At 39.6% G+C, this 20,232-nt stretch overlaps 1 protein-coding gene across 2 annotated transcripts in view; it reads left to right on the top strand.

Moving 5' to 3' along the window:
- Positions 1 to 20,232, top strand: part of NPEPPS (aminopeptidase puromycin sensitive) — a 39,291-nt gene that overhangs the window by 9,589 nt on the left and 9,470 nt on the right. For both annotated transcript variants that reach the window (XM_042787476.1, XM_042787477.1), the window contains exons 3-14: positions 8,079 to 8,156; positions 9,201 to 9,322; positions 10,235 to 10,342; positions 11,244 to 11,444; positions 11,891 to 11,987; positions 12,093 to 12,126; positions 13,582 to 13,696; positions 16,296 to 16,460; positions 17,534 to 17,638; positions 17,941 to 18,001; positions 18,824 to 18,933; positions 19,577 to 19,640. In XM_042787476.1, the coding sequence (XP_042643410.1) occupies positions 8,079 to 8,156; positions 9,201 to 9,322; positions 10,235 to 10,342; positions 11,244 to 11,444; positions 11,891 to 11,987; positions 12,093 to 12,126; positions 13,582 to 13,696; positions 16,296 to 16,460; positions 17,534 to 17,638; positions 17,941 to 18,001; positions 18,824 to 18,933; positions 19,577 to 19,640 (1,260 nt within the window). The remainder of the gene's footprint in view (positions 1 to 8,078; positions 8,157 to 9,200; positions 9,323 to 10,234; positions 10,343 to 11,243; positions 11,445 to 11,890; positions 11,988 to 12,092; positions 12,127 to 13,581; positions 13,697 to 16,295; positions 16,461 to 17,533; positions 17,639 to 17,940; positions 18,002 to 18,823; positions 18,934 to 19,576; positions 19,641 to 20,232) is intronic.

Here is a 20,232-nt window from a genome sequence, read left to right as displayed (position 1 = left end):
TTCTGAGCATAGGACATCACAGAAAAAGGTGATTTTGTAGAGAGACAATGGTTGGGATCCAGTTCAGTGAAAGGCTGGAAGTTACTGGGGTAGTTGAAGAAGCAGTACCTGATTGTAATACACAGTTGTAGTCGCTGACATCTTCCCCACTTTGGAGGAGATTCAGCAGACACAAAAGAAGTTTTAGCAATTGAAGCATGAAATGACTGAGGTGTGGAAAATAAGCTCCTTGAAACAGAGTGACGGTTTAACAGTGTGCAAAGCCTCTCTGTTTTTCCCACGGAGCCCCACGCTATTGCAAGCACAGTAGCTGTTTGGCCCACTGTGTGCGACTGTTTCTGAAGTCCTTCAGGCAACAAGCAGCTCCGTGGAGCTTCCCTTTCTGTAAGTAAAAAGCCACAACAATGTCGTGAAGCACTTTGTTAAAACTATGGTTGTGACTTAAAGGAATGATTTTGATAGAAGAAAGGTGTTCCTTTGATTAGCTTTCAACTTCTAGTATGCTTATGCAACAGCTGAAGGAAGTTGGAGAGAAGGGCTGTGTTTGTCTGAACACCTAAGAAGAAAAGAAATCTTAATTTTCTGGACTGGATTTCATAGGGACAATTACAGTTCTTCTTGCAGTGACGTTATCATATGGCGAATAGATTTGTATGTGACAAGTGGAATGTCTGCAATGACTCTTTGCATTTAAATTAGTTTGGCTTGGTTTGTTTTTAATCTAGCATTAAAGAAACTGGAGGGCTTAAGTGCGGTTGAGAGCAGCCGAGCGGTGCTCAGGTGGATGAGGAACTCTGTCCTAAGGAAGGAGCATCTGGTGGGTGGAAAACCTGAGCTGGGTGCGGGAAGTAGAGTCACAAAGAGAGAGGGTGTCAGAGAAAAGTCTGACCAGAGAGCAGGGAGTCTGGCCACTGGGTTTTGATAGTGAAAGAGCAAGAGTGTTGTTCCCAATGTGCTTGATTCAGGCTCCCAGGTCGTACCCCGGCGCTCCATTCCCATGTGCCTTTCACACGCTGCCGGCAGGGAGCTTTCCTTGGTTGGATGCACCATGTCACTAAGAGCTCCTGAAGCTTTTTCTTGTACTAAGTAATGAGGCGATAACGAGAGTGGTAGTAATAGCAGAGATTAATACCTCTGTGCCATAGGCCCAAACCACCTAGTCATTTTTTTATTTTGTCATTGAGAAAATGAAAATTAATGGAAGAGGTACCTAGAAGTAAAGTCTCTTTCTGATCAAATCAGGAAAAATACATAAAACAGAGAGGATCTCTACTTTAATATATTATCTTCGTTGTTTTCAGAGCTGATTTCCATCTCAGAGATCTATTTTTCTATTCTTTAGCAGTAATATACTCTTCTTATAACGTCAAAGTATTATTAATAGAGCTTAATGGAGATTTAAAACCAAGTACACTGGAATTGAGTTTCTGTGGCTTAAATTCCTTCATTTTGATTTTTCAGATAGCCTTGAATGTGCCTCTGGACACACAGGCGTATGAGCACAGCACTCTGGCTATAGTATAGGCACTTGCCTCTCAAACTGTTGTATCATAAATACTTGAGGTGCAGTTTTGTTGCGTGTTTACTGTAATTATACTCAGGCTTCATGGGGTTAAAATATATCTTTCAGTTTGGTAAACTGCCAACTAGTATAATGGCTTTGGAAGTAAAATTGCATGAAATGGGCAGAGTATTTGCTGGCACCTGTTGGTACAGATCAAGTCAGTCTTACTAATGCTTCTATTGTGCACAGCTTTCGGATAGTAATTGTATAACTGGTCTCAAAACCAGAGTATGAAATAGAGTCCAATGAACCAACAGGAATATGAGCCAGATCATTTGGATTTAGTTACTTAGGTGAGCCTCGTACCGATTGCCTATATAGTATGTTTGAAAATGAGTGAGAAATTAGTGACATTTTCTCCTCTAAAGGCTCTAGTGAAGAATTGTTGCCTCTTTTAGTTCTGTGCCTCAGTGGGGAAGAATTTGTCTCACACTTGTCTGTAAATGTGAGACAAAAGATAATTGGTCACTTATCTTCTTTCAAGTGTGGTTCTGTTCCGAGAAGTAGCTGTGTGAAAATGAGACCTTGTTGAACAGATCTTTCCCTTGTGTATGGAGGTGATCTGTTGACTTCTGTGCAGTATAGTTTATTCTTTTCCTAATAATTCTTGTTAGTCTTGAGTGTCTACTGTACTGTGGCTTGTACAACAACAGAAATCTTAGGTAGAACTGCGGGCCATGTTTTCTCTCCCCTCCTATTCACTCTTCTAAAGATGGATACAGCAGAGGGTAGAACTTGGTCTTTGGAATTTTAATGCAGATTTGCAGGGAAATCAGATTATTGCCCAATATTTGACAGGAAGCTGAGGGAGGATCTCTGAAGCTTTAAAGTCAGAGTAAAAAAATTTGCTGTGTAATCCACAATTGAGTGATAGTGAATAATAAACTAGGAGAGATTGATTGCACAGTACTTTGGAGTAGAAAAATTCTCTGTTTCATCATAAAACTAGTGTAGTGTTTGTAACGGGAAGTTGTGGATTTGCTGTTTGTGCCAGGTATGCTGTAATGGAACAAAGCTACTGAAAAGTTTTCCGTTGCTGAAGTTATGACTGGCTCCTCCCACTAATCATAATGAGCAATTGGTTTTGTTTTTTTCCAGAAGCTAGTTTTTAGCATTCGTAGTCAAAGGTTTATAGTGCAGCCTTAGCATTTAGGTGTGTGTGTGCTGTATTACCTTTGTTCACATGGTTGACTTGGCTCAGCTAAACGAAGAACTGAAAAGGCATTCCTAAGCAAGTTGGTTCTTAATTTAAATTTTAGGGGATAGGGTTTCATACTTACTGAACGCTAAGTAGTTTCAGCTTCCTGAGAATCTCTCTTTTAAGGAGCTGTGAAATTGCGATGGAGTCATAATCAGTGAATTACATTGTCTTTAGCTTGGAAAGCTTTTCAGTTACTGGGGGATCTAAAGCAGCCTCTTAAATTTAGAGATGCTTGGAGGGTAGTAGTTGGCAATTTTGCATAGAAGATGGCAAGCAACCATAGTGATGTTTGTTTAGCAGAAATAATTGAGTGAACTTTGATTTGTACTTCAACCTTTAGAAGGTTTTAAGGCCAGAACTCGTTATTTTAGTCTTTTCCTTCTTAGTGTATGGTAGGGACATGCTTGAATGCTAGTGCTAGATGCTGGTTATACCAGAGCCTGAGGTGATGTTTAAAAACAGCAATAAAAGATCACTAGTGCTTATGGAAAGTGAAGCAATGTGACCCAAGTGTATCTAAGCAGCGCTTCCCCTTGGCCTGAGAGCACTGCTGTTTCACAATGATCGCAAGGCGGCCTGAAATCATGCTTCTGTGGAAAGGGGCAGGGACGCTTGTCCTCACTCCCTCCCTTCTGTTGGCATTCATGTTTGTGCCGTTGAGCAGCCATGTGGATCAGGAAACTGCACTGGCTGAAAACTGCCTCTGCGAGGGGGGGGAGGCAGCTTGGAGACAGATCATCTTCCTGATCCTGATGGTTGTATGTGAATGCCAGTGGAAGGAAGGGAATGGGAACATGCATCTGGGGCCAGGTGGGAAAAATGAGACTACTGTCTCTCTCCGTAGCAGATGAGATTTGTTTAAGCCAGTTGTGAAACCTTTCTTTGTTGTAGAAAAGCTCATCTTCGACCTTTTTTCTGGAGAGGGTTTGATGTGACAGAATTTTTAATGGTAGGTTTTTTAAGGAGGCCTGGGCTGCATTGGCATGGACATTTTGGGAATATCTGATAGGTGAGAGTACTTCTAACTCCTTTAAAGGATTTTACAACCTCTGGTTTGAAACACGTGAAAAGATGTGAAAGGGCTTGAAAGCATTAGCATTCTCAGGAATTGCATCGGCATAGTTCAGTACCTAATGCTGAAGGAGGACAGTGTATGCTATGTCAATACATAGATGTTTTAATCTACTGTGTTTAATTTGCAGATGGAGTAGGCAGAGTGCATAGTCACTGCAGCTCAGTTGATGAATGCAAGTTCATTAAGCCACCATACCTTAATTGCCTGTGACTTTTCCATGCTGTGGAATGAGGGCTACTTGAAAAAATTCCATCTCCTGCACTTGGCTTTGTCTTCACTTTGAAATACATGCACATTTGACACTGCTTAAAACCTTTGGCTAAGATCCACATTTATAAGCATGTAATACAGAAATTGGGATCATTAATTGATGTATCCATCTAGTTACTGTGCAATTTCAGGATGTACCCTGTAGAAGGACTGTAACTTATTTAAAATGCTATTGTAAAATTTGATATGTAGTGCTCTGAGTTTGGGAGGGTTGCTAGATCTGATTTTTGTGCATTTTTTCCAAAGACATGGAGCGCTAGCAGCTTTTTATTTTCTCATGAGACTTGATCCAGACTGTGTACTAATGTGCTAGTGATTAACTTGCAACCTTGCAGTGCCAAACTCTCCAAAGTTAGTAGGCTGCCAAAATTGTGTTGTTCTCTTCAGGAGCTTTTGTATTCAACACTGTTAGGAATTCAGACAGCCTTTTACTGCAATTACATCTTTGTTATAAGCAGTTTTCTTAAACTCTAACAAAAAGTATTGTTGATGGTTTTCCGTGGTTCTTTTGCTCTGGATTAAATTATTGGCACTGAATAGTTAGTTTTTAAAAAAATGTAACTTTGAATCATTTATATTCTGCTCTTTCAGCAATCGGTATATAAGCAGCTGCTTTGAGAATTACAAAAAGTTGCTGGAGTTGAGTGTGGAAAGACTCTTCTAGACACCAACTCCTCCATGAGTACGTCTCTTGTGAAGCTGTAAATGAGGGTTACCTTTTGCTCGAGATGCACTTTTACCATTGCTTTTACGTTTTCACCAGAGGCTGGTTCTGATGGCGAGGGGCAGTCCTGGGGCATCACACGTCCTTTGTGGAGATAGTGATCAGTATGCACTGCTCAGGAGGTGGCTGCTTCCAGCCTATTTAAACTATAATTTGTTTAAACATTGTTTCTAACCTTGGGGTAATTGGGATAGAACACTGTAAAATTAAGGTTGAGAAGCTCTTTGAAACAAGGTTGCTTTCTGCAGTGTGTTAACATGCTTTCCCAGGCTTTTGAAGGGAGCAAAAAAAAAAAAAAAGACCTGGAGGATTTCACCTTCTGTCTATCACTGGTGATGTTTACCTGTGTCATTCCTATGGCTTTCCTGGTACAGGTTTAAAAAGTTATAAAGTAGCGGAGCTACAGATTGAAATATACTTAGGAAGACTTAATCTCTGGAGAGGAGAAGGGAGGAAACTTGATATTCATTGACAACGTCTGGCAGAAGATCTGCATAACACGCATTTTTCTGTATTTCTCAGTTTCAGGAGGTTAAAACTATGATCCTGAAGTCATGGTATTGTTTGTCTTTGGTATCAGATTGTTTCCACGAGGAGTTGTAAAAAGATAAAAATGTTTTTGGTTTGCTGTGGTCATTTTAAAATACATGGGGGGGAGTGTTTCTGCATTCCTGTACTGATCTTTATCAGATACTTCTCAGGTTTTCATTTAGCCTCTGACCACAGGCTGACAGCTCAGCATCTGCAGGTTGTTCAGCAGCGGGATTCCTCCCAGGCAGGCTAACATAAATTTCCAGCAGGTATTCAGCCCGTCCTTCCCTCTGACCGAGGTCACTAACATGCTATCGCAGAACAACAGGTTTGTTGTCTGTTGGACTCTGAAGATAGTCAGGGTCAAAATTCATTGGATTTAAATGATGTAGTCAGCAATCGGCTCCACTCTCTGGTGCTGGGAAGCCCACTTTCAGACTGGTAGATTGTACATTAGCGTTGTTACCCTGAATATCTTCTCTCCAACTCTCTTATCAGGTCTCCTTTTCTGCTTCAGTATTCCCCAGAGTTCTAAGAAGGAAAGCTAAACCTTTACTTTTTGTTGCTCATCGCCCAGCACTTGCTGGCATTTTTATGTCCATGTATTCTGTTTAAATGGCCTATCTCATCCCTCTTACAGTTGATTTTTAAAATCTTGGAATTCCTCAGTAAAGGCAAGTAGTCTAAAGTTCTTCTGCTTGATCCTGTAAAGAATTTTTTTCTTAAATTTGCTTCTGTATTGGGTTTTTTTTGTGTTTTTTTTTTTTTTTCCAGCTAGAATTGTGTTGTTGTAAGCACTTCTGTATTATGTACCTTAGCATGGTGGTTAACTCTGATTAAACACTGAACAGAGTTTGAAACATTGTGAAACCAGTAGTTAAGACTAATGCATTCATGCAGTTTCTGCATTTATGTTCTCTGTGAGCAGAGGTTGGTATTAACTCTGATTTAAGGCTGAAATCATACTATTCCAGAAAAAATAGCACTTTAAATTTTATAAAAATAAAAACATGCTTCCAATTATTTTTGTCACATATGGAACAACTTAGCTGAACATCTTGTGAGCGTGCTTAGGCTGCCTCTGAAACTGAATACCTGGATTACTTGAGTGTGGAAGACAGGTCATTCTGTAAATGAAATTGTTGTTTCAAACAAGCTTTGTCATTCAGAATTCCATGTAATGAATATAGTGGAACGTCTTTCTTTTAGAGTGTTTACTTCTATGTATCACAGCACTTTCCAGTGTTCCTTTTGTCCCTTTTAACGTGACCATTCAAAACTAGTATCCGTTTCAGTAGATAGCTAGCTATTTATTGAATCTTTCTTCTTAGGTCAATTTTGGAAGTACCTGACAAGGTTACTAGGCCTTTGCTGGCATTTCAACATCCTAGGTGTGTTTTCACTTTGATTTGAGTGATGTCAGTGGGGTGGGACAGGCAGCTTGTGCTAGGAATGCTGTTACATCAAACTGGTCTGTGCATTTCCCATATCTTTCAGAATTATACTGAACTGCCAAATGTTTATTGTATTTATAAATCTAGAATTATCCATCAGTATGTCTGCATAGAAAGGCGTATAGTTGTGTCCAGCCTTACCAAGTTTGGTGGTTCATGATGCTGATGTGTGGTAGAAAGCATTGCTCATTTGTTTTGGTGCAGATTTGCATTTCTTAAAGATAGCTGCTTATTGTGGTGGTTGACTATAGAGTGATGTAGGTAGCAGAACTTGCAAAGTGGGGTCCTACGTATCTATTTTAGATTTTTTTGGTTGAAGAAGCATAGATGTACATCACCTTGGATGCAGCAAGTGGGACTTGATGAATTAGGAAGGAAGAAGCAACACCAGGTATACTCTTTTGGCTCTGCTAACTAAGCTGCAGAACTGTGTACCAAGTCCTTCCCCCCATCTATCCAACTTGGCCTCATCCTTCGGATGTTTGCTTTTACAAATACATCCAATGCTGTGTAAATGCCATTCTGCTTAATATTCTGGTTGATTTTGGATGCCCGTGCTGAGTGGTATATAAACTCCAAGGTAGATCCCTGGTTCTGAAGACAATTTTTAAATAATATCAACATTGTGTTTTTCTTTGTGGTTAAAACCAAACAAAAACACCTTGCTGTGGATATTAGTGTGCTTTTCAAAGTGAGATCCACAAATTAGTTAAATAAATCATAGACATCCTGTTTGGAATAATTAATAAGGATCCTGCTGCACTGATTTAATACTGAAGGAAAGTTCTGTGTTGTATTTTACCATTTGTCAGGAGTTGTAGTAGTTGTTACCAGCATTCCTGATGTTGTGCAGGATACTGTTCTTGCTGCACATTTACAGTTTAACATTGCAGCTTTCATTACTCAGCACCACAGAAGACTTCCCTGCCATGTGTGAGTGCGGCGCTCGGATGGACAGGACGGGTGGGAGAAGTGAAAGGACCACAGAGGTGGTGCTTTGGGTCTGTGGCTGTATAATCTGAGTATGTGGTAGATTTATTTGTCTACAGGAAGTTAATATAACATAGAACTCTGACAATGGGTGGTGTTTCTTTGGTTGCTTGCATTTATATCATTCTAGATTATTCAAAACTCTTATTGATTTGTTCAGTAACTATAGCATGTTGTTGAATTCAGCTGAGTTATTTTTAAATGTTCATGAGTTACAAAAACATCTCTGGGGCTTATTTTGAACTAAGTAGTCTGTTTTTCTGTTTCAGAGGTACATGCTACAGGGTTCAACTATCAAAATGAGGATGAAAAGGTTACGCTTTCCTTTCCCAGTACTCTTCAGAAAGGTAAGAGCTATTTTCATTCTTTCTGCTTGCTTCAACTGTGTGTTTAAGATGTTTGCACTTGAAAAAGCTGGAGTAGGACAGCTCTGTCTTTTCTGAAGTTTCTGACTGCAAATGTAGTACTCCCTAGGGAGTCTGTCTACTATAAGTCACTTTGTGAGCCTCTGGAATTGAAAATGTTGTTTCACTAATGGTGATGTTTGCTTCCAACACCTGAGGTGACTCTAATTATTTACCTGCTATTGGGAGTTAGGCTCAGAAGCTATTCGTGTTAACTGCTGATGAACTGTTTTCCTCTTACTGAGAATGAGCTAATCTGAATTACTGCAGTATTTTCCTAGGCGTGAACATACTAATTCTTTTGAAAATGCTACAGTTTTTTGCTCTGAGGAGTTTGTCAATTGAAACTCAGCTCCTCGGTTTGGATAAAGCAGTTTTATTTCATCTTGACAAATACAAATATAAAGATCCTAGAGTGATAAAACTTTAGTGTTTTGTTCTGTGGGATATTGTCATGCTGCCTTTCTGATCCAGATCAGGTTTCCCCTTTTGCACTGAGTCATCGAGAGCAGAATAAATCCTGAGACTGATTTACAAGCTTGAACACAGTCAGTGCTCTATCTTGGCTTTTGTAGATCTCATAGGATGCTATTATTACTTATTAGCCATCCTATATTTTTGCAAACTTTACTCAAAGGTAAGGATTGTAGGATTGGACTTCTCAAATGGCTTCAGGTAGGTCTCTCTTGGCATTGTGATTAGAAGATGAAAATGAGTACTTTAGCAGCCTCTGATCTCCAGTCAATGCCAAAATACTGTGGTGAGTCTGGCTTTGCCTGCGTTGCTCTGCTGGAGCTTATTTTGTATAAGGAGAACGGAGGGTTTGAGGGAGGTTGGCAAAAAAATGATGGGTGGAGATGAGTTGAAGAGACATCTTATTTCAGAAGGGCAGTGGGCCAGCTGAGTAGCCTGGCCTGAAGGTCCAGACCAAATAAATGTTCTGTTTGGCACATGCAAATAACTATGTCCCATCTGTTTCTGTTACAGGGACAGGGATGCTAAAGATAGACTTTGTAGGGGAGCTGAATGATAAAATGAAAGGTTTTTACCGAAGTAAATATACCACCCCTACTGGAGACACACGCTATGCTGCTGTCACTCAGTTTGAGGTATGGGCAATATTTTTGTTTTCAGGGAATGTCATTCTTAATATAGGATTTATGCTTAGAAGAAGCAAAGGCATGATTTTCTAGCCTTAGCTATACCCTCTGGGTAAATTTCAAAAATCCATATTTATTTGCTTCTTGCTCGTAGTGTGGATGGGTAATACTAAAGACAGCCTTTACATTGTGACTTCAAGGTCAGTACATTCTAGGTCTGGCAAATTCCCCAGCCAAGGATCATGCTGATGTGTGATGTATCATATATATACAATAGCCACAATGTTTAACAACAGCTATTTATTTAGATGTGGTCAAATACTTCTGTATAACTTTATGAAGTACATTAATTTCTTTAATAGGACACTCTGCTTTTATCTCAGCATCTTAATGACATCCAAAATGTGAGCCAGATTCTCAAGTGTTATGTAAACCCTGGATGTAATAACAGAATTTTATACCATATTGTAGTTTCATAGTTATCTGCCTGGTTAAATAAAAATGTGGAGTACTTACCTAGTACAAATAGAACATATCTTGGGTGCAGTCTACTGACAGAATATAAATAGGTGGTCTTGTGTGTATGGTCTGTGAACGCCTGGGTGCCCTCTCTGCTTTCACATGACTGAGCTTTGCTCCTGTCATGACTCTGCTAAATTTTGCTCAGACTGTAGAATTCCATCAGAGCACAGAATGCTTTTCAGCTGCACTTTTTTTTTTTTTTTTAAAAAGTGAAATAATTTATCACAGTAAGAATAAAATGCTGTAACGCAGAGGTCAAGAATGTCAATGAAGCAACTCTACACTGATGACTAGCCATCATTCACCCAACTTCTTGCCTGTAAAATATGCTGAAATTTTTTGTGTTTTATTGCCACAATCTTTTGTGAGTTATTTGTTTAATGCTCTTATTTCCTTCAGGCTACTGATGCTCGCAGAGCTTTCCCTTGCTGGGATGAGCCTGCTATTAAGGCAACATTCGATATTTCTTTGGTGGTTCCTAAAGACAGAGTAGCTTTGTCAAATATGGTAAGTTTTTGATGTGCGAGTAAACAGTGTTTTAAATAAAGCTGTAATAACACCAGCTGATTATTTGATAGCTAATAGTGTCTCAGTAAGAGACAGAAGTAGGAATATAGGCTGTCTTGCTAGCTATTACTAAGCAACAATAAGCTGAGAGAGCTTTTAAAAAGATATTGTGATGTCAGATGCTAGCACAAAAACTAAACAGGTTGTACAAACCACAGTGGTGGTAGTTTAAAAAAAAAAAAAAAAAGTCTTAGCATATGTCAAGCCACGTGCTGCTTGCTTGCTTAAGAGTGACTGGAAAAAAAATAAGCCTCTGTGTGTTTATATAGCTGTTATAGCTACATAAGCACTTGAGATAAATAAGCATGTTTTCTGCTCTAGAGAATTTCTGACCAGAACTGGGATAAAATGTGCAAGACCTCCGTCACAAATACAGGCATTTTCAGGTTGTTACTCTAAATATGGTGCACATCTTTCTAGATTATGTTGCTGGAGAAGAGCAAGTCTCTTGAAAAATAGACTCTTTTTTTCATTCTAGTAGCTAACTTTCATAGTTACCTGTAACATCTAGCCTGACCCACTGACCACAGGGTTACAGTTTCTGTTTCAGAATGTAAAGTGAAAGTCTGATGCGTGCTGGGATGTGGGTGATACTCGCTCTGAAGGACGGTGGCTGACAGCTGATTCGTTCAGCTGCCTCGGCAGTAACAGGATATAACTTACATACTGTAAAAGTGCACCTCTTCAGTTAAGAGGGGAACTACATTGTGTTTTTTAAACTCATAAAAGAAGTCCTTTCATTTTAAACGCATGACTCATAATGATGGAATAGTTAGTCAAATGTATTGTGTAATAGAGTTTCACTGCCATGAAACTAACCGATTCCCTTTCATGTTGAAAGAATGTCATTGACCGGAAGCCATACCCAGATGATGAAAATCTGGTGGAAGTGAAGTTTGCTCGCACCCCTGTAATGTCAACGTATCTTGTAGCGTTTGTGGTGGGAGAATATGACTTTGTGGAGGCCAGGTCCCTTGACGGCGTCTTAGTGCGTGTTTACACTCCTGTTGGCAAAGCGGAACAAGGAAAGTTTGCGTTAGAGGTAAATGTGCTCAGGGTGGCTTCGTTACTGCTGCGGTGATCTCGGGCAGGCTGGACACAGCTCTCTCCTCTGTCCAGTCCAGGCAAAGCTCGTGAGGCTGGTTTTTTTGCTTTAATGGCTTAGAGAAACTGGGCTCGATATTAAATGGAATTTCAGTTGCGGACAAACTGATGTCTGTAATGACAAAAACATACAGTTTAATTCAGTTCTGATTTGGTGATGTAGGCTTTGCTCCAAAGATGATGAGAAGTACTGAAGGGTAGGCTACAGCCTGGGAGAAAAAGGGGATGGGAGTCTTCCAAACCATTGTGCTCTGGAAGCTGGGAATGGGGCTTCTGGAAGAAATCTTGTGTATGCTGCTTGCTTAGGCTAGCTTCAGTCATAAATTTTCAAGTTTTGCCAATTGTTCCAAGTTACCATAACATTTCTCCTCTTATTTCTTACAGGTTGCTGCTAAAACTCTGCCTTTTTATAAGGACTACTTCAATGTTCCTTACCCTCTTCCTAAAATTGATCTCATAGCTATTGCAGACTTTGCTGCTGGTAAAGTAACTCACTTTATTGATGAACTGTATTTTATTTGAATTTTAAACATTTAGGAAGAGGTGTGTATCAATATCAATAAACCTTTGTATTTATTTTATAAAGGTGCCATGGAGAACTGGGGCCTTGTTACTTATAGGTATGCTGTTAAAATACTGTCTTTCCCCCTCTTTGTTCACTAATTCTTGGAATTAATTGGATTAGTTTTAGGGAGCTGTGATTATTGGGTATCATCCCAAATAAGACTTAAGTAAATACCTTCAACTCTTGCTTCAGTTTGGATAATTGTGACTTCTGCAGCAGCGTGCATTATTGTACAAATCTTAGGAAGGCAAGAATGAGCTATTACAACTACTGTCCAAGGGCGTGAGATTTTTAAAAGTCTGGCAGCACTGCTTGTTCTACAAGAGAACTTTCTTGGCCCCTTTTTTCCCCGTTAAAGTTACGTACTTACTGACACAGCTGGAAGAGTTTCTTATTTTATGTTGTAGGCAAGTTGGTAAATTTAGCAACCACAGTGTAACCATGTGGATGTGAGTAAATCAAAAATATTAGCTTGCCTTCCTTTTCAGTTTTTTTTTTCTCTTCATCTGATCAAGCTTTTGTACTTTTGCTTGATATTATTACATTACCTGTGGTCATTGTTAGAATGATTTTCCTTCATTTTGTAGAATATTGTAAGCTTTGGACTTTAAATCCTGAAATAGCCTGAATTTCTTCTGATAAACTTCTAATTTGGCCTTAAAAAATTGAAATGGAGATTTGAGCCCAGGTTTAAAATCTACTTGTCTGCTTATTGCAATTCTGATGAAATCTGGTATTTTACTCCCTGTGGGGGGGGAAAAAAAATATTTGTCCTGGATGAGTAGAATTTTTGGAAGCCTTTCTTAATTGTGCTGTTAATTTCACCCCCCCCTCCCCTTATGCTCAGTTTGGCACGCTTGCTTCATCCCTTCGGGGACAGAAGGTTGGCATCATCTGCAGGCACCATCCATGTTTTGAGATGCATGTTTTTCCCCTTTGAGTTGCAGCAGTCCAGAAGTCCTTTTTGACTGACCCACTAAGTCCTGACCCTGCCAGGGGTGTTTGTAGCAGAAGGTTGTGTGTCTGACCTAGGGAGCACGTGTGTGTGTGTGTGTGTGTGTGTGTGTGCCCTGGGTGGAGAATCTTGTGCATCTGCAGTGGTGAGTGTGACACGGCTGGTTGTGCACGTGGAAGAGTTGGAATTGCTTTGGGGATGAGGGAGGCAGAGAAGACTTGCTGTGCATACATCATGCAGTGCAAAGGGAGTTACAGTTAAGGTTCCTAGATTATGTAGGTGAGCTATTTTATAAATAAAGGATCATCTTTCTTGCTCCTGCTTGGGTTTTTGCACTTGTCTTCTTGCATGCCATAAGGAATTATTGCTCCAAAGCATTCCAACAGCTGTGGAACTTACCAAAATAATTTAATGTCTAAACTCAAATAGCTTTTGGTTTTTTTCAATTGTACTGATCACTTTATAGCTTGCTTAGGTAATTTAACCTACTTCTGATTGTCTTTTTTCCCTAGACATGTACCGCTTTGTTCAGTTATCTTTCTCTCTTAAATACAGGGAGACTGCATTGCTCATTGACCCCAAAAATTCCTGTTCTTCATCTCGCCAGTGGGTTGCTCTGGTTGTAGGACATGAACTTGCTCATCAGTGGTTTGGAAACCTTGTGACCATGGTATCTAACAGTTACAAGTTCTAGTTTTGTTTTACGTGTGCTTCATATAATATGTGTTCAAATGCCCCTTAATAGCAGGCATGGTATTTTTAAAATAAAAAATGTAAATATTCATATAGTGCTTTATTTCCACTTCCTTCTTTACTAGTGTGTTCTTTAGACGTATCCCTAGATCTTTTCTATGTGAAGTAATATTCAGTTGTTTGGATATAGTCCTAGTTAGACTTGAGCAGGTGTGCCTTGGAAATTATTTTGGCTAGTCAGATTACTTAGAAGCAATAATCCACTGTGTTCCTTTCAGGTAGGCCTGATTCACTCATCAGGCTTTCACACCACGCAGGTGTATCTGTAGCAGTGCAGCACTGCAAATTGTTCTAGTCCAGTGGCTGAAAAGTTGTTCAGTAGTAACTCATACGAATTACTCTGGATATGTGGGGAGCCAGCTGTCTGAATGGCTTGATATTTAAGTAATTTTGGTGGGAATAAAAGCATATGTGACACAGCAAGACTGAAATTGATAAATAAATTCCATTTAGTGCTAAAAACTGAAACCTGTATCTGCCAGAACTTCTGCTCTTAACAAATGGCTTCAGCTTACTCTGTTAATGAGATCTGACATTTCCTTTTCCCAAAACCCTGCAGATGGATGCTTGAATACAAATATTTCACAGGTTAGGAAGGTTCTTGTATTGTAAGAAACCAGTGCTTTTGGTTAAAAAAGCATGGCTTCTGGAGCCCCAAATCTGCATTGTTGTGGCTTTTTGGCTGCTTAAATTAAGTGCGAGTAGATGAAGGAAAAAAAACCCAGTGTAAATATTAATTAAAACACTAAGCGAAGTTTGTCAAACTTTTCTACAGTGCTGTGCCTCTTAAAGTCTAGTCAGCTGTGTCCATTCCTGTTTGTGGTAGTACAAGTAGATTCCATGTGAAAGCAACACAATGTTTAAATGGAAAAGTAATATTAAGGTAGTATATTTTTAGCTTTTAGTGGAGAGCCAGCATCGTGTGACTAGACAATGCGGTAGGATGCTAGCAAGTGCTTAAGAGACCATTAGTGACCCACGAACCAGTCGTGGTCCTTCTGACCATTGAGAACCGTGGCAGTAAGCTTGAGAAAGTATCATTTACAAGAATCTTTAAAATTTATATTGAATTAGCTTTTTATTTTCCTTTTGAAGTTCTAGGTCTTCCAAAATTTTTCTTTAAGAATTTTTTTGCTTTGGTTATTTTACGTTCTGCAATGCAACTGTGAAATATGAAAAGACATTACTATGGTATTTCACAGTTTCCACAAAGTCAGCTTTTTCTCCTCTATAATCCGAGATGCATACAGCACAGCAGAAAGCCTCAGTAGCATCATTGGTTTAGTTTGCCAGTACCAGGTCTTATTGGCCAGAGCAATGTGCCAGTTCTTCTGTAGCAAAGATAAATGAAATAAGAATAATTCCAGGGGAAGAAGTAGATTCGTGAGCAATTAGGTTGCCAGAGGGATAAGAGAGAAAAATAGGGAGGTGAAAAGATTTAGAAGTCCAACCTAATTGCCCAGGAATTTATTTTGCAGTTGTCCTTTGTCACCAGTCTGTATGTATTGGAACTTTGTCTTGGAAACAGATGCGATGAGAAATGTAAAAGAAAATTGGATAGTCTCCACTCTAAAAATAAAGCGGGGCTTATCTGTGTAGGGTTTCAGTAACAGCTTTCCTTATTGAAATTCCACTGTCCCTGGGGTAAATGTTTCATACATAGTAGAAGCAGTAGGTTTTTGTAGAACAGCTTACTGGACTGATTCTACATCCTGTTCAGTTTCTTCTGCTTAGGGCCCATATCATCGTAGCCACACTCTTCTGAGTTACCCACCCTATTTACATTTAAATAATGGTCAGTAAGTGCAGTTATGGAAAAGGGTGTTTTCTTCCTCAGTATCCGTAGTTTGTTTCCTTACTTCTACTTCAGTTAAATATTAGCAGTGAAAGGAAGAATTTAAAAATGTCAATGTAACATTCTTATCTTAAAAAAACAAAGCCCACCTTTGGCTGGTGAGAAACAACTTTTAACTGTTTACTACATTTTGGGTTTCCATAGCGTAGAACACTTCCTCAGATTCCAGGTTTTCTCCTGTATGTAAGCATACACTTCGGCAAAAAAGCAAATCCAAAACCAGTCAGTCTTCTGCAGCTGCTGCTGTTTGGTTTGGAAAAGATGCTGTCATTGTGTTGCCCACAATTCTGCTGCTGTGCTGAACTGTGGCCTTGCATGTCACTGATTCTCTGACCTAATCTTGGTGACATTCATGGCTGTTCCCTCAGTGGCTCTGCTCTGACCTCTAGCCTAGTCTCCAGGAATTTCATTTGTACTTGATGCAGCTCTCCACGCAGATTTTCTAAAACTTAAGACAAGGGTAAGACAGTTACTGGGTGCTGATTACTTTCCTTGGGCTGGTGACTTCTTTATAGAGAGGAATTTGTGCTTACAAGAGTTACCTGTTCCTCTGATTTGTCCTAAAGTAGGCCATTAATGGCTTATCTTTGCTGCATGCTTATTTTAGATTAAATGAAGCTGTTGGAATTTTGTTCTTTAGTCTGCCTTCTTATCTTTCCAGGAATGGTGGACCCATCTCTGGCTGAATGAAGGATTTGCCTCCTGGATTGAGTACCTATGTGTAGATCACTGTTTCCCAGAGTACGACATCTGGACTCAGTTTGTTTCTGCTGATTACACACGAGCTCAAGAGCTTGATGCCTTAGACAACAGTCATCCTATTGAAGTAAGTTCTGTCTTTGCTATTCATCGTCTCCCTTTTTTTGTTGTCAGCTGTGTGTAAGCTTTTTTCCTATTAAGATAAAAGGGAACTTTGCAGTCATTAATGATGCAAAGAAAAATCTTTAAGGTTGAATTTACGCTTTGTGGATTTTCCTCTACTTGAATTGGTATTTCAGAAGTGAGGTTTGAGGGTCTGGTGATGGCTCCTTCTGAAGTTTTTCTGCTCTACTGACTTGAAAGGGCAGAGTTGTGATCAAAACTCATCATTATTTGTGTTTTGATTTGGTTTCTGAGCAAAGTAGGTAGTTTTCTGGCCCTTGAGCACACTGGACTAGCTACTGATTTATTCCAGTGTTCAGCAACATAAACCAAAGTGCAGCAGAGCCCAGAGCCCAGGCTACCAAACTTTGGGCTTGTACTGGTTTCCAGCTGAGGCCACCTTAAGTGTTTCTGCGTTGTACTCCCAGAACTGAGTGTGATGCAGACAGTCTTGAAATAAGTAGGATTTAGCTGGGCTTGCTGCTTTGGAGCAAGGCAGCAGTTCAGTGAAGTGAAGGCAGCAGCAGCGAGCTCCATTACAGCAAAACTGGGAGCTGTGCTAAAAGAAAACTCCCTTGTAATTCCTAAAGATCACCATGGACAAGTTTTCTGATGGTTTAAGAACTGTTTGATGTAATAGATCGTGGGAAATTACCTTGCTTTGTATAGCAGGTCATTTTAGAGTGACTTATTCCTCGAGTGTGTTTCTCGAGTATGTATTGTTCACTGTCCCAGAATTAAACAACTTTCACTGTTTTTTTTTGCTTTTGGATAAGTATTGCACGAAAGGTTTTGAAGCAAGATCCCCAAGTCTATTTGATTAAATACCAAAACCGAAGTTAAAGTATTTTTAACCAATCCCAACCCTGCCATATGTGTTTGACTCGGTGCAGAGATTCTGCTAAGGCAATTTAGTGATGGGTATGCGTGTGCTTTCTTCAGCGAGAAAAGGCAGCTCCTTAAACACTAGAACAAGTAAAATCAAAATCTTGTGGCAGTTAAAATTGTTCTCACTGTTAATTACCCTGTTTACCACAGGTTAGTGTTGGCCATCCATCTGAAGTAGATGAAATATTCGATGCTATTTCTTACAGCAAGGGAGCATCTGTGATCCGAATGCTACATGACTACATTGGTGATGAGGTAAAAAGATTGTTAAAAAGCCAAATGTAGGTAGTCAAATCTTTTTACAGTGAAAAAAAATTTTTTCTTTTGAATTACATCTGTACATTCTATGTTTTGAAAACTTTTCTCCAATTTGTATTTGGACTCAGTTTGAACTTACCGAGGAGAAATAAGATAGTGGGAAAATATGGCAGGAGTTACAGATGTACATAGTGATCCCAAGATTCCTTGGCCAATTCTTTAATATAAATTCAGTGCAGCGGGAGGATAGGAAAGACCTCTGCTCTTGTGCCTTTAAATGTTCAATTGTATGTTCCCAGGACTTTCGGAAAGGAATGAATTTATATTTAACGAAGTACCAGCAGAAGAATGCCGCTACAGGTAACTGGTGGTTATTATATGCTTAAAAAAAGTGATTTCTGGAGACTAGTTCTTTAGTGCTAAAGTGTTGGATTCTTAAACAGCTGTTTTTCCACCTGAGATGACTGAAATGCAATAAAATGATCGGCTTGTTTCCAGTTTCATACAAAGTGTCCCCTGCACAGCCAGAATTCACCATCCTCTAGGGGTTCTCTATCTCAAACACATGTGTCTGAGGTAATCTGAAAGGGCTGCATTTACCGTTGATAACCACATCTGCGTAGTAATCTAATTTAGAAATAGAGTATCTTGATTTGCCAAGTAAGCTTTTTGCAAGCTTCCTTTTGCAGTATTGATTGCATGTGTGATTAAACAGCTCAAAGTCTTGTCTAACATCTCACAGCGCTTTCTTTTTTTTACTCAAACTTTTTTTGTGTATTAGGCATAAATGTGGAACATCGTGCTCTGTCAGCCAAAACCAGTTCATGTTCGGTCAGCTCTTTTGGTGCAATACATGAAAAAATTAAGGAAAAGATTCTTCTATTTACCACTTTGAATATTTAATGCTCATTTTTATTATACTTTATCACAATGTGTATTGATTGCATTTTTTTTTTAGAGGTAAAGAAGCTTTCTTGTCCCCTCTCTCCCCATGAATGGTTTAAACCATTTCCTTTCTCTTGCCCTTCATCTGTTCCGATTTGATAAAAATGCAACCTAAAACATGAAGGGCAAACTAGAGTAACAATACAGCCTCCCCGCCTCCAGTGCCCGTGTATTGTCCTTAATAGTCTCTGACATGTCAAGACCCTGGGAGTCCTTAGTCAGACTTTTCTTCTGCAGAGGATCTCTGGGAAAGCCTGGAAAAAGCTAGTGGTAAACCTATTGCTGCTGTGATGAATACATGGACCAAACAAATGGGATTTCCGCTCATTTATGTGGAAGCTGAACAGGTAAATATAGATGTGCCTTTTTCAGCCTTTCAGATCAAAAGTTCTGCCTTTAAACTGTGTGTTTGGATCAAATTTAGTAGTATCCAATTATTTAAAAAAATCTCTTTGATCAGGAGGCAGTACAGTGGGTTGCTTTGTTTAGTGGCAGCTCTGTTTCTGAAGAGAGAGGAAGTGCAGCTCACTTGAGGAACAGAGTGCAAAGCGATGTGGAGTTATTCCACAGCGCTCCAGATCGTGTGCTTGGCGTTTGCTGACACAGCCCGTTCGCTCTCCGTGGGTCAAGCGTGTGGTGGGGGAGGGAGGATCTGGTTTAGCTCCCCTTGCCACACATTTCGCTTCTCACTCCAGTTCAATTGTGCTTGTTCTACAAGATTGCAGGGTGAGCGAGGATTGCTGCTGGAAGCTGAAGTCAGACAACAAATTCAAATTAGAAATAGGGCGTGTGTGTTTTAACAGTAACAGGGATTAATCCACTGGAATGATTCTTGAGGTAGCTCCTTTTTCTGGAGGAGAATACAAGTAATTCTGTTTAAACAGCAGGCACATGAATGTATTGTGATATACAGAAGCTGATTAGATGTTCTGATAATTCCTTTCTCTCTTTCTCTTCTACCTTTTTTTTTTTTTCTTTTCCCCTTTTCAGCAAGATGATGACAAAGTGTTGAAGTTAGTCCAGAAGAAATTCTGTGCCAGTGGACCATATACTGGTAAGACGAGTGCTAAGAGCAGGAATGGAGTGTTTGTTGCTTTTCATGCAATGGCAGCAGTTTTCAGAGATGAAACAGCTGCACTGCAGAGCAAGCAGGTGCTCTGCTTGGATTCAGGTGTTCAAGTATTGTCAAAACTTTAGCAAAATCTCAGGTTGAATGCTCTCACACATGTGGCTTCCATGCCCTCCTTGCATGGAGAGCAGCATTCATCTGCAGTCTTTGGTTCAGTGTTCGTTCTAGGATGCTCCTCTTCTGATGTCCAGTTTAAGGCTGGTGCTGCCATCCGAGGAATTCTGTAAGCTGCAGGTTTTATAGTAGTGCTGAAATAAAAATGCCTCATATGGAAGCCAGCTCTGTTTTAAGACACAGATTCCTCCCATCTTCCATGCTTATAGAAATTAAAATGCTTGTCTTGAAAGTTGATTTAGAGACTCTTGTGTTTTAACTCTTGAACTGCCATTTTCCTTCAGATTTTTGTCTTTTTAGACTTAAATTGAAGTAGCCGTGTTTAAACTGCAGCTGAAACTTGCTCAAGCGTCAGGCAGAGTTCCTTAGTGTTGTGTGCATACATTTTTTTTTTTTCCTTAGG

This window comes from Tyto alba, unplaced genomic scaffold (assembly GCF_018691265.1).
Source record: "Tyto alba isolate M040663 unplaced genomic scaffold, T.alba_DEE_v4.0 Super-Scaffold_12, whole genome shotgun sequence".
Lineage (NCBI taxonomy): Eukaryota > Metazoa > Chordata > Aves > Strigiformes > Tytonidae > Tyto > Tyto alba.
The sequence above is the reverse complement of the archived record's forward strand: the minus strand, read 5'-3'. Positions and strand labels throughout refer to the sequence as shown.